Source organism: Pyrus communis, chromosome 2, assembly GCF_963583255.1.
Source record: "Pyrus communis chromosome 2, drPyrComm1.1, whole genome shotgun sequence".
Taxonomy (NCBI): domain Eukaryota; kingdom Viridiplantae; phylum Streptophyta; class Magnoliopsida; order Rosales; family Rosaceae; genus Pyrus; species Pyrus communis.
In genome coordinates this window covers 27877556-27892749 of record NC_084804.1, presented here as the reverse complement: position 1 = coordinate 27892749, position 15194 = coordinate 27877556, and the positions used below count along the sequence as shown (strand labels likewise).

General features: G+C 37.0%; 1 protein-coding gene across 1 annotated transcript; it reads right to left on the bottom strand.

Moving 5' to 3' along the window:
* Nucleotides 1–8298: 8298 nt before the first annotated feature.
* Nucleotides 8299–11867, bottom strand: LOC137724992 (polyol transporter 5-like). Its single transcript, XM_068463613.1, has 2 exons — nucleotides 11532–11867; nucleotides 8299–9458 (listed from the first exon to the last, which is right to left on the bottom strand). Exons 1-2 carry the CDS (start codon nucleotides 11865–11867, stop codon nucleotides 8385–8387), a joined length of 1410 nt encoding a protein of 469 aa, XP_068319714.1. The 3' UTR covers nucleotides 8299–8384.
* Between the last annotated feature and the right edge of the window lie 3327 nt (nucleotides 11868–15194).

Genomic DNA, 15194 nt, shown 5'->3' with positions numbered 1-15194 from the left:
TTGTGTGCCGCACCAGATCCCAGCTCTGTAGGCGCATATGTGTTCCCCCATATCACGTCACACATGATCTGGCCCCCGTTTAGGCCACCTTTTTGGGCCCAGGTCCTTTTATGCAACCGGTCTACTATATTGGGACTGCAACCCACTATTAATATTAGGGTCTGATTAGCCCATGAAAAAAAAAAAAACACAAAATTGTTGGGCCCGCCTGCAGCGGGCCATGTGGATTTTTTTAGGGGCTCACCTGACGAGGCCTATTTTTTCCTTCTCCTCCCCATAGGCCCGAAGCCTGGACCCGAGAAACCCCAACCTAATTTTTGGGCCAGGGTCACACAAACCAAATTTGCTCAACCCCCCGTGGGCTTTTGCCTATATTTTTGGGCCTCGAGCTTCGTTGTTTAATACTTTTAGACAATTTGGGTTTTATATTTTTTTTTTCACCCACACTTTAAATTGTGGCCTGATGTCCAAATACTTAATTCAATTATAACTATAGACTCGAAGTTCTGTTTGCATATTTTTGTTGCATATTTTGTGTATATATTTGTGTTTGCCTACAGGAACATATGAACCTAAAGTTCATAATTATTTTGAAACCTGAGGTTTCTTATAAACATGCATTGTTTCTTTAAAAACATCACCCAAGAAAACAAGAAGTTTTTTTCATGCAAAATTAAACCAATACATGTATATTAGAACCTGTATGTTCTACTCCTATGTCAATGGATTGATTTTTCTCCATTACACTCACCACATCTTGTCCATCTATTTTGTGATAGGAACATGTCGAATTTGAACAAACTCGACTTCACCGCTTTGGAGGTCTCTGGAAGGAACTACCTTAAGATGTAAAGCTTCACCTCATTGCAAAGAACTTGCGTCCTGCCATTGAAGAAGAGACGGATAATCTTGTTGGCGAAGCTAAAAAAGCCACTGCTATGATCTTCATTCAAAGACATATCAATGACGCCTTGCAAACTGAATACCTTGCTAAGGAGGATCTACGTGCACTATAGGTCGTTTTGGCTGATCGTTTTGATCACCAAAAGGACATATTCTTGCCTGAAGCAAGACATAACTTGTAGCATTTGCGCTTCCAAGACTTTAAGTTTATGAATGAATATAATTCTGAAGTTTGTCGAATTCGATCATTTCTCAAGTTTTGTAATGAAACTTTGACCGAAGAGGATCTCTTGGAGAAGACCTATTCGACCTTCTCTGCTTCTAATATTGTCCGGCAGCAGCAATATAGAGCTCAGAAGTTCACTAAGTTCTTGGATTTGATCTTTGTTTTACTTCTCGCTGAAAAGCAGAACTAGCTGTTGATGAAGAATCATCAAGCTCAACTTACTAGGGTGACTGTTGTGCCTGAAACACATTATAGCACAAACCAACGCTCAAAACGCCAAAAGAGGTTGGTAGGGGCAGCCAGAAACGACCCTGTGAAGGTCAACATAGTCAAGGCCCATTCAAGGGAGGAAACAAAGCCCATCAACGCTCAAACCTCGCTCCCAAGGCCCTGAACTTCAAGAATAAGGGCAAAGCACCTAAAACCATGGATGCGGATATGTATTATCGCTGTGGATCAAAGGACCATTGGTCTCGTGTTTGCCGAGCTCCCCAAAAAGTTGTAGTTGAATATCATTCTCATCGTAAGAAGTTTGAATCAAACTTTGTGCAAGTGGACGAACCGAAGACTACAAAGATGGAGGTTACTTACTTTCAAGAGGATACCACCTGTATGCAAGATTAGAATCTTAGTCATAAACAATTTTAGTTAGTTAAAATTGCACAATGGGGCCAAATTCCACCTAGTGGCCGAACCCCCATTTGTTTTTTTGGTTGATTTTTTAACAATTTTTTTTTATGTTTGGATTATTTGTGATAAGAGCATATTTTGCGACTTTGTTATCTTATTTCTTTGAATTTACTTAGTTAATTTTCATTTATTTTGGTAATTTAAGATATTTTCGTATTATTGTAAGTCTAGTTGGTAAAGATGACAACAAATAACCAAATGGAGCAATTTGGAGTAGTTTTGAACTTGGATTGGATAACATGTGTGGATAGCATATGGGCTGGACGTTTTTGGTGTTTAAATGGTGTTAGACATGTGCTAAACTCTGGAGAAATTAAAGTTGAGGCTTGGAAGCCAAGGAATTACACAAGAAAGAGGAATCCTAGTTGGAAAGGAACATTATCTTATCATATCTTATCTTATCGTATCTTATCTTATCTTATCCAACCTTATCTTATCTTATCTCCAGCTGCAAGAAGAAATCCTAATTACATTCCAACACTCTCTACCAGATTCTTAGAGTCCTAAAATAACTCAAAACACCTAATCCCCTTCCTCCTTCAATTTAGCCGTTCCCTCCCTATATATGTGAAATTCTTGCACGTTTTAGGGTGTGCCGTGCCTACCATTCATCCATTGAAGTTGCTGGAATTTTCAGAGTTCTTTCTATCTTTGTTTTAAGTTTCAATGTTTATTTTAGATTGTTTTTTAGTTATGATGAACATGTGTAACTAGGTTTCTTTTTAGTTAGAGATGAATTCGAAGCCATCATCATATGCTTTATATAAATTGATTACATCCAGTTAATGTTTCATAAAACATGAATGCGATTTACTTATCTACTTTATAGAGAACTTATTCTTGTATGTTTATTAAGAATGCATACTTAGTTTGCATGTAGGGATTTGATGCTAGAATATAAGGGAATTTCACCTAATCGTTATGAACTTATATTTGTAAGTAGTAAAAGTCACTAGTCATGATTGAGTTAAGTAAATTCTTGGCAGAAGTATCATGCTTTTCATAGTTGCGAATGCTTTGTCAATGCTTATAATTTTCACAGAACTTAGTGATTTTCAAGATGTATCTCTATCATGCTTTTCATAGTTATGGAACTTGAGAAGAATAATTTGGTTGCGTTGCTGAGTCCAATTCAATGAACTTAGGAAAATCTGGGAGTAAATTAGTGCTGTTCATAATTAATTTGGGGCATTGTCAGTCATGGTATATGATTCATGTGTGGAGAAGAATCCTTTAGCTATCATTTCATCCATATTTCATTCATAACTTAATTTACTTGCTACACTTTACTTTGTTTTAATTAAATTCGTCCAAAATCCCTCCAGTCTTGTTTTGTTGTTAGTTTAACTTAATTTTCAGTTTTATAAGTTTAATTTGTGTTGTTTAGCATCCATTCTAATTCCCGGAATAGAACGATCCCTACTTACTCATACTACGATTGCATAATTTATAGGGTTTAATTTGTGTGTTAGTTTTTACCACATCAATTTGTTGGTGATTTGTTTTTGGATATTAAGTTTTAATTAATTACCATCATTGAATAAATGAAATTATTTTGAATTGATATTTATTTTTAGAACTTTTATGCATGTGACCGATTCAAATTAATTTTTCATTCTAGGTATGATTAGTGGGGAAGTTAGTTGTCTGGAAATAGTGCAACCATGCACACAGTTTTGCGTGAACACATCTATTTCACTAACTTCATACCTAAGAATACACCTTTGACAACCCTCTCAGGCCCATCCATCCTGATAGAAGGATACAGTAAGGCACGTATAATGTTGTCTAATGGTACAATCTTGATCATTTCGGAGGAACTATATTCTCCATGTTCCGGAAGAACGCTGTTAAGTTTTAAAGACATTAGAGATAACAATTACCATGCTAAAACACACGTAGAAAATGGAGTTGAATTTCTATGCATAACTTCCTACGAATATGGCCAGAAGCATATTCTAGAGAAGATGAAGCATATCTTGAGTGGTCTATATACTACGACCATACGCCCTATAGAATGCCACTATGTGGCCGGCCCTACTACTAGGACCACGCACAAAATTATACTTTGGCATGATCATTTGGGACATTCTGGATGAATAGCAATGCGCCGTATCCTCAAATCATCACACGACATCAACTAACCTGAAATTTAGGTTCGATCCAAGAAATCGCATGTTGAACATGTTTTATGGGAAAGCTTATTACTAAGCCTTATTATGACAAGATTCGTTCAAATCTTCTCATTTTTCTACAACGGATTTAGGGGGACATTTGTAGCCTGATTCACCCTTCTTGCGGATTGTTTAGATACTTTATGGTTTTGGTTGACGCTTCCACATGTTGGCCACATGTGTGCTTGTTGTCCTCAAGGAACGGTGCATTCTTTAAATTGTTGGCTCAAGTTATCAAGCTCAGGGCTCACCACCTTGATTATCTGATCAAATCTATTCGATTGGACAATATTGGAGAATTCACATCTAAAACTTTTGATGACTATTGCATGTCGGTTGGGGTTGAAGTTAAACATCCTGTACCCCATGTTCACACCCAAAATGGCCTAGTAGAGGCTTTCATTAAGCACTTACAATTGATTACTTGAACTTTGGTCATACGTACCATGCTCACGATCGCTGCTTGGGGCCATACAATATTGCATGTAGCAAAGTTGGTCTACCTGAGGCCTATTGCGACACAACTATTTAGTGCCCTTCAATTGGTTACCAAATATGAAACCGACATATCGCATCTGAGCGTTTTTGGCTGTGCGGTATATGTGCCGGATATGATTCTCCTTTACGTACAAAAATGGGGCCTCAGCTAAGGATGAGAATCTATGTCGGATATAATTCTCCTTCGATTATTTGTTAAGAACCTTTGATAGGCAATCTGTTTACCACTAGTTTCACAGATTGTCACTTCTATGAGACAATCTTCTTGTCATTAGGGAGAGATAAGAACGTCAATGTTCCTGAAGAACAATGTGAATTATTATGGACGACCCCCACTTTGTCTCATTTATATCCCCACACCGCTCAGTCTGAAATTGAAGTACATCGCATATTAGATCTCTAAAGCATAGCTCAGAGCATGCCAAATGCTTTCACTGATCTAGCGCGCATGAGAAGATCACATATTCCAGCTGCGAATACGTCTGCAAAGATGGATGTACCAAATGTACGATGAACTTCCCTTCTGGAGGCCCAGGACACCAATCTTGGTGATCCACGTACATTAGCGTCTAGCCAATCATTTGCCCCCACACAAAAGTGTGGAAAACCTCTTGGTTCAAAGGATTCACACCCTCGGAAGAGGAAATCCATGGCACAAGGTCTCAAAGAGCCTACCGTGAATCCAACTATCGCTTACTCATTCTATCCAACTTATAAGGAAATTCTAGATCATGGAAGCATCCTTGAAAAGACGAATCCTCCTCCCGAGAATCAAGAGATTTCGGTTTATTATGCTAGCTTAGATGATGTGTGGCATAGAAATGATATGATTGTCGACGATGCATTAGCATATGCAGTAGGTACTGAGATCATGTTGAGCGATGACATTGAATCACGTTTCATTGATGAATGTCGACATAGAACTGATTGGTCAAACTAGAAACAAGCAATCTAACTCGAACTTGATTCGCTTGCGAAATGTAAGGTGTTTGGACTTGTAGCTCCTACTCCTCTACATGTGAAGCCAGTTGGCTACAAGTGGGCTTTCGTTCGGAAGCATAATGAGAAGAACAAAATTGTGCATTACAAAGCTCATCTTGTTGCACAAGACTTCTCACAACGCCCTAGGATTGACTATGACAAAACTTATTCACTCGTTATGGATGTGATTACTTTTCGCTTCCTTATTGGTTTTGTAGTTTCCAAAAAACTGAGTATGCAGCTGATGGACATAGTAATTGCGTATCTCTATGGGGATCTTGATACTGAAATTTATATGAAAGTTCCTGAAGGACTTGCATTGACTGGTTCAAATATTTTCAAAGCTCGGAACATGCTCTCAATTCAGCTAAGGAGTTCACTCTACGATTTGAAGCAAACCGGAAGAATGTGGTATAACTGTTTAAGTGAGTATTTGACTAGTCAGGGATATGTGAACAACGAACTATGCCCTTGTGTGTTCATTAAGAAGTCACATTCTGGATTTGCAATTATTACAGTATATGTCGATGACATGAACCTTATCGGAACTCCTGAAGAGCTCGCAAGAACTACCACGAACCTGAAGTCAGAGTTTGAGATGAAAGATCTAGGTAAGACTTGCTATTGTCTCGATCTCGAAATAGAGCATTGTTCGGATGGAATCCTAGTACATCAATCGAACTACACCCAGAAGGTGTTGCATTGCTTTAATGAGGATACAACGAAGCCTTCGAGTACTCATATGGTCTTTCGATCACTAAATGTAAAACAAGATCCCTTCCATCCAAATAAGGATGATGAAGAGATTTTGAAGCTTGAAGTTCCTTATCTAAGTGCGATAGGCACTTTATTGTACTTAGCTCAATGCATTAGACCCGACATCTCATTCGATGTTAATCTTTTGGCAAGATACAGTAATGCACCAAAACGCAGACACTGGACTGGCGTGAAAGACATCTTCCATTACCTTAAGGGTACTATAGATTTGGGCTTGTTCTATCCCCATGGATCTTCGAGTGATGCTGCACCCCCTGCTTGTCGAGTTGATTCTTGCCTTGTTGGTTATGCCGACGCATGATACTTATCTGATCCACACAAGGCGCGTTCTCAAATGGATTATGTCTTTACCGTTGGAGCCACCGCAATCTCTTGGCGGTCAACTAAAAAGAGCTTAGTTGCCACTTCGTCTAACCATGCTAAAATTCTTGCCTTACATGAAGCAACTCGGGAATGCTTTTGGTTGTGAGCAGTAGTGGGCCATATTCGAAGCTTTTGCGATCTTCATCCCACCGTTGATGTCCCGACAACGATCTTTGAAGACAACGTAGCATGCATCGAACAACTCAAGAAAGGTTATATTAAAGGAGACAACACCAAGCACATTGCGCCGAAGTTCTTCTTTTCACATCAACAACAAAAGCATCAGAAGATTGAAGTCATGCAAAATCCGTTCACAAGACAATCTGGCCGACCTCTTCACCAAATCACTGCCAAAGATGACATTTTAGAAGCTTGTTCATGGAATTGGTATGCGTAAACTTTCTGAGTTGAACCATTGCTATTTCTCTTTGGAATTATGTCAAACTCAGGGGGAGTATCCTGAAGATACTTGCTTGATCTTAATGTACTCTTTTTCCCACTGGGTTTTTGCTACCTAACTAGGTTGCAACGAGGCACCCATCTTGGGCTGGTCATATCCCTGATGATGTCCCAAAGAGGTTCTTTTGACTTTGCATTTGTCACACATTTTTCCTTAGACTATGGATTTTGTCCCTCATCGGGTTTTTGCCATAGCCTTAGGGTTTTTTTAGTGAGACTCATTTACTTATGCAAGTTCCTATCTTATTGAGAATAAGCGTTGTTCCTTAGAATCAGTGTCGACGAGTCGACTTCCTCAACTTCTTCATGATGCCAAATCTACCTTGAATATTTACACACTGAAAGGGGAGTGTTGTAAACTTTCCTAGTTTAAGTGTGATTGTGTAAATCCTAAATTAGATTTGATTTTAGTTATCATTTCCTATTACAACTTGTATTCCTTGGGGATAAAGGAATTTCTTCTCTCCTTTTACTACTATGTAGGAGGGATAACACACATATTCCCCTACAATTCTACAAACACTTCTCTGTCAATTTCTCTACCCTTGCTGCCGGCCCTATTCCCTTTGTCAGATAAAATAGGCTACAATAGATACTAATTTTTCCTAAAATAAAAATAAAATACAGCATGCAAAATTAGCTGTAATTAATAGTCTACTTTTACGATGTACTATGTATGTCATAATTGCCTTCACTGTGTTACGACATTCAACAAACGCTATACCAAATATAAATTACGGCACACATGTGCCATTATTGTTTTCGCAGTATTACGACACTCATAAACACCGTATTTGATACCAATTAAGGTGTGCAAGGCATGCCTTGAAGAGCATTTTTGGCTTGTCTTGCTTAAATTATTCATGACTACTAGAGTACATCATATTTGACAAAAGACCAATTCTATTGTAGTCTCACTGTTTTACAGCTGTATATTAAAAGTGAAAATGTGCAAATATTAATCTTGTCCTGAAGAAATGTTTGTTAGAAATAAACAAGTCAAAATTTATGCATATGTGTATAATGCATATGCGTGTATCATATTATTGGTTGTTTAACCTTGCGTTCGTAAGGTATTTTCAATGGTAAGGTGTCAAACTGAAGATCAAACTTGTATAAACATATCTAACAAACTTAATTTCTTCCTTCCGCACAAGTTATTCCAACTTGAAAAAGAAGATAAGAAGATGTTCGCAACAATTACACACATAAAACTGAAATATGCAAAGAGGTTTCGAAAGAAAGATATTCGAATCAGGAAACCATCATCAAGTGCATCAAACACTGATTATTGAGCATTTGCCCTTTTATACCTAGTGGATTTGACCCTTGTTGTCTTCACCATCAACTTGCTTAGTCTTCTTAAGCATGGCATTGGCTTCTCTCCACTTATGGTATTTACCAAACAAGACTTCCATATCTTCAAGAGTTCGGCCCTGTGTTTCTGGGTACAACGTATAAAAGAAGACCCAACCAACCGCAGCAATTCCCGCATAAAGAAAGAAGGCTCCCCCAATCGTGATGGCCTTATACAATGAAATAAAGGTCATGGAGATGACCCCGCTCGTCACCCTATTTACGGCCACTCCCATACTACACCCTTGCGCGCGCAGCTGCAACGGGAAGATCTCGGAGCTGTAGACCCATGTGATCGGCCCCAGTCCGATGGAGAAAAACGCAACGTTAAGTAATACCATGGTGATGCACAACACGATGGGCCACGTGATCTTTCCGTCGTGTTGATTGACGATTGTAAGGCCTGCACCGAGACAGGTAAGTGAAAATACCATTCCAGCCACGCTAGTCAAAAGCAAAGGACGCCGTCCAAATTTATCAAGGAAAACCGTGGCGACTAAGATGCAAATGGTCTTGACAACTCCAACAGCCACCGTTGCGAGTAGCTTCTGATCGTAGGAGGTGATTCCTGCCTTTTCGAAGATCCTGGGGCTGTACAAAACGACAGAATCTATACCTGACGATTGTTCAAAGAAGTGGATACCAAGAGCCGCGATTAAAATATGGCGAACGGCTGGTGTGGGATGAACGAGCAATTCTTTCCACACGCCTTCACCATGGCTGCGTTTAGAAACCTGAACAATGTCGTCGTTAGACTGTTTGGGGATTCCTGCGGCTTCTTTGATGTCATCTAGTCTGAGCTGACACTCTTCTATGGATTCTGATGTCTTTTGTAGAACTCGCTTGGCGTCTCCAAGTCGCCCTTGCATGACGAGCCAACGAGGCGACTCGGGCATGGCTAAGACACCGATGGCAAGAACAACAGATGGAAACGCGCCGACGCCGAGCATGACCCTCCAGTTCAAGTGAATGGGGAGCTTGGAGAAGGCATAGTTGGATACGTACCCCAGTAATATGCCAATATCAAACACCTTCATATTTTTAAAACAAATCAAATCCATAATATGAAGTAAATCTTCGAAGAAAAAAATCGAATGATATGTTTTATGTCTGAACCTTTTTATCTGTCCAACCTCACAGCAAACATAAATTTTACCTTTTAACAGTAGTATGATGTTCACAACTTAAAAACCAAAGGGGTTTTGAACCTTAATTCTTTAAGATTAAACTTTAATAAAAGGGTATGCTATGGAGACCAAATTTTGGAATCAAATTTTGTAAACCAAATGATATGGATTATTATTTAAGAGTTGATTAACGTGCTTATTTCATATTGGTGAAACATCATTTAGTTTGAAAATTTTGTTTAAATTTTGGTCTCCCTAACATTATCCTTAATAAAAACCTAGTGTTAGATTACATATTGATTTTAGTTCTTTAATGTGTACTTAATTCAAATTCGTATTATATTTTTGTTTGAATATTTAATAGATATCTTATTTAATGTCTTAATGTTTACCTCCGTGTAATTAGTGTACCTAAACGTTCGTATTATAATATATTTTACTAAACTAGTGTACCGAAATGTTGGTACTTAAATATATTATAATGAATTGGTGGCACATAAGAAAATAAGCAAAAACATAAATGTACTGAAAAATCCGTACTTAAACATACTATACTAATTACTAGTGTACCGAGATGTTCGTATCTAAATATATTATACTAAACTAGGGTACTGAAATGTCCGTACCTAAACATATTATACTGAACTAGTGTACTAAAATGTTTGTACCTAAATATATTGTAATGACTTAGTGGCACATAAGAAAATATGCAAAAATATAAGTGGACCGAAAAGTCTCGACCAAAATGTTTTCTTATATAAGATATTTTCCATAAATTGGTGATGGAAAAGGTCAACAAATAAAAACTAAGGTTTGCAAGTGGCCCTTTACCATAATGGTGGAAATGTGTTGAGTTTTTGTATGACGGCATAGGTTCAAATCTTGTCAGTAGCTAATCTAACACAATCTATTATTTGACCAAAAAAAAAAAAAAAACTAAGGGCCTTGATTGGATGTCCTTTTAAAATGACTGAAAATGCTTTTAAATAAAATGTTTTTGGGTTCCAGAAGCACTTTAAGTGCTTTCTCCAAGAAGCACCAGTTATGTGCTTCTTCCAGGAAGCATTTTAAGTGATTTTCAATAATTTACTAACATTTTTACTAAGGATTGCTTCCAAAAATATTTTTACCAAAAGCATTTTCAGTTATTTTAAAAGCACATCCAAACGAGCTTTAATTTATTTGAATTTCAAATGAGTGGTAAAATTTACAATATTTTTCATAATCAAAGAGACATTGAATGCATATCTTGGCATTAAATAGTCTAGGGACTAAAATTAATTTTTAATCTTGTACAAAACATTTTTCCAAACTTCATCTTATTTAAGGGTCTAAATCTAGTTTTCTAAAAATCAGTAACAACCATGTGTTAAATTAAGAGAAATTAATCCGGAATCAACTCTATAATTATTGTATGTATTATAGGAATATAATTTCTAATTGTGCTTAGTGTAAAATTCCTATACAAATAGGGATTTATGTAACCCTCTATATTGTAATATATTACACAAATTAATACAAAGAGTGATATTTCTATGCTGTCATTATTTTTTTTATTACTATAACCTGAACATTATTATATAACATTGGAGTGTTAACCTTGATGATTATAGTTTAATCTCACATTTCTTCTAATTCAGACGTGTAATGTTAATTTCATGTTGCAACACAATTAAAAGTGAAGGCAAAGAGCCCAAAAATGAATAACGATAACGAATAATTTCATGACGTTTACTAATAATAACTTACATCTATACTGTGACAAGGCATTTATGAGTAACAAACAATGTTGGTAGTGTAATAAATCATTCAATAAGTTCACAATTATTATATATAACGTTGGATAATAAACCTTTTAACGATTGGAATGTAATTTTATTAAAACGAAAGGTACTATATATATTGTTTCCGCTGATTTTTTGACAAAAGCTTCTTAGACTTTATTATATGATAACATAACATGGTAACGTGACAAACCTCAGGAAAAGATGTGAGGAAGCCACGAAATGAGGCTGGAGAGATCTCGGCGGTGTAGACAGGAGCTATCATAAGAGCGTAGCCAACTCCAACTCCGGCAACGAATCGGCCGAACATGAGGAAGGCATAATTGGGAGCAAGGCCCATGAGGATAGCTCCAATGAAGAAAATTGTTCCGGCAAGTACTATGGTGTACCGGCGTCCAATCCAGTCGGAGGTTCGACCAGCCAAGGCGGAGCCAATGAGGGAGTAGAGGTTCAAAGTACCGTTAAGAATTTCGACTTGCACGTCGCTGATTTTGAGGTTTTCTTTAATGAAGAGTGACGCTCCACTCATTACACCAATATCTGTACATGAAAGTGGAACAAACATGCATTCCATATGAAGTTAACTTTCTTTCAAAGTAGAAAACCACTTTTTGAATCATTACTTATTTTTGTGATGGGAAGTTGCACTTTTTGAATGACCCTTTTTGTGATGGGAATTTGCATCACTTGAATGACCCTTATTCTCCATCTATTTAAATCATGGGTATGTGATTAGACAGCAAGCAAGCACATGTTCTTTGCCTTAATAATGAACTGCGTCTAGGAATTTGGCACCTACCAAAGTTGTGATATAGTGGGTTCATGCTTTTCGCCAATTGGTAGTGGGTGAAGTTAGGTTAGGTTTGCCATCTTTCACATACATATGTATTCCTGCACTAAACCACTGCAGCAAAAGTGGCACTCGAGGTTGACACATACTACCCTCATGGAAATGATTCCAACCCTCCCTTTACAAAGAAAGCTTAGGTAGGCATTGAACTAGTTTTGATTTGGTCGTGTTGATCAAAAGTTGGAGTTCAAATTTGTGGGGACTATGTAGAGAAGTGGGGATCGCGTAGTGTGATTTATGATGGTTTTTCTTTTCCACTTATGTAATAGACTTTTCTAGAATAATATGCATATCTATACTGTTTTTATTCTTCTTCTTCTCTGTACTCACTACTTCCTTTCACCAACGCAATCCAAACCAATCAAAACATTAAAATAGCATATCCAAATTATAAGAAAGCCCATTGAGGCCACAATTGCAGAATTTACACTTTCAAAATTTTTATTTGTGAAACGAAAAAGAAAAAATGAAGATGGATCGCTGTTGGGAATGAAATTATGTTATTTGGACTTCTTTTTGCAAAAAATATGCCAATATTGCACTGAACTTCATTCCAATAATGCATATCTGATCAGGCTTTACTGTTAAATAACCAAAAATTATCCTATTAAAGAAATTTAAACACACAACTGCTTCATATTTAAGGGATAAAAATGAAATGAAAATGAAATTTCAAGTCAAGCAAAAATTCGATACTAAATTAGGGTAAAATCAAATAAACAAAAGTCTCTTGACTTGCGCTCACGCACGTCGAGAGACCAATATTCATAAAAGCAAAGATGAGAGACAATGTATTTGGAAAGTTTTGAATAAGAGGCTGTTAGAGTCTTCTTCCAAGTGCATTTTTTCTCTTACCCATTTAAATTTTCTCTCACAACACACTTGTTCTTTAGGTCAATCACGTGACTCAAGCCAATTACCTATGCCATATGCCAGATTTATATAGGCATGTGAGAAAGCGATGACCCAATGCCCACAAATTTGTCATTACACTATTAATTATACTATATAAATGGTCATATTAGGTGAAAGTACCACAATATCATAGTAGTAGCAGAGTAACAATTTCGTTTCTGCTTTTATGATCTTACAAAAGAGTATGGAATACTAAACCTACCGATCCTAACCCTACCCAAAAGCATAGTTATAGGGATATCATGATCTGATCGCCAAATAAAAAAAAAGGCATGGTACGTATAATTGGAAATATTTGTATTTCTTTGATCTAAAAGATGCTTACAGGTGGGGTGAATTTTCATGGTGGTTATGTTGTTTCTCTTCAACTTAATGTGTCTTGGGCTTAAACATTTCCATCCTATAAATTGCAATTTAGTGTAGCAATATCGTTTGTACTAAAAAGAAACCTCATAAAGCTAAGAGGGCAAAACAAGAGTGCTTTTCACAAAAAGCAATCACCAAATCCAAAAAAGGGCACGGTACGTATAGTTGGAAATATTTGTATTTCTTTGATCTAAAAGGTGATGGTGGCTATGTTATTTCTCTTCAACATGTGTCTTGGGTTAAACCTTTCCATCCTATAATTTGTAATTTAGTGTTGTACTATCGCTTGTATTAACAAAAAAAAACCTCATAAAGCCAAGAGGGCAAAACAAGTGTGCTCTTCACAAAAAGTGATCACCAAATCAAAAAAGGGCGTGGTACGTATAATTGGAAAATATTTGTATTTCTTTGATCTAAAAGATGCTTACAAGTGGGGTGAATTGTCATGGTGGCTATGTTGTTTCGCTTCAACTCAATGTGTCTTGGGTTTAAACCTTTTTGTCCTATAATTTACAATTTAGTGTAATAATATCGTTTGTACCAAAAAAAATGACCTCGTAAAGACAGGAGGGCAAAACAAGAGTGCTCTTCTTCACAAAAAGTGATCTTCAGACATGAAGGAGAAAAGGTGGCCTTTGGTACTAATGGGCACGCTTTTATATTGCCAAAGCCAATAGCAACGATACTTCATTTAGTTGTACACTAAAGTTAATAGACTAGAAAACGGCTTCAAAGTGGCTGTCTTGGTCTTGAGTTGGCCAATTTTGAGCCGTTCCGGCCAAATCACGGCGAATTAGCTATTGAGAAAGGTATGATTCTCTTCGTCGCGTCAAGAAGTATGATTTTTGCTTTTGAATTACTCGATTTTGTTGAGTATTGAAGAAGTTATGAATGTTTAAAGTTTACCCAGTTTCCAATGAGTTTTCCAGTTTTCCCACTGACCAATCACCTTTAAGGCTATTTTCCAGCCATCTCCGGCAACCCTTGGGCATCCAAATAGGTATAATCTTGTTCTACAATTTCCTATCTTCACTTTGATACATTGTGGGTCGAATTTGGTTAAGAAATGATTGAGTTACGAAGCTTTGAAAATTGCCCAAACTTCCGGCCAATAGCTCCGGGACACTTAATGGAGTTTTTAACGAAATGACCAAAATAATGGATGGTGAATAATCTTAGTGACCATTTCTATTGATTTTCAATCTCAGGGACCAAAGTGATGTGTTATGCAAACCTCAGAAACCATTTTAGCTAAAATGCCATTTTCTTTTCTGTAGTTGTCCATTACAACTGGGACCTCAATCTATAATAAAATCAACTCAGGTTGCTTGAGAGTTTCATATTAACCAGGGATGTGTGCCATGGCTCCATTAACCATTGCAAACTGCGTTCTTTCTTCTGGTTGTTTACTAGGCCACCTTTGCCTGTTCCTTTTTTCTTGGGTTAAATAGTTTCTTCTTTCTAATGATGTTACCATTCGACCAATAAAACTATTATATAAAATCACTAATTCGGTTTAGGACCTCAAACTAGTAGACCACAACTAAACCAAACTAATCTCTCTAGTGAGCGATTTGGTTTTGAGATCAATTTCCTTATAAGCAATTAAGGAAAAGGGTAACCATTCTTATTAGATAATGATCACAATTTCATACGGCACGCCGGAGGTCACATCGATCACTGAAGTTACTTTTCACTATGATTTGGTTCAACTCAAGACTTTTG

Coding starts and splice junctions, on each gene's coding strand:
- LOC137724992 (XM_068463613.1), bottom strand. CDS start 11,867: ATGAGTGGAGCGTCACTCTTCATTAAAGAAAACCTCAAAATCAGCGAC. Junction 9,459..11,531: donor TCCTCACATCTTTTCCTGAG/GTTTGTCACGTT, acceptor AAAAATATGAAG/GTGTTTGATATTGGCATATT.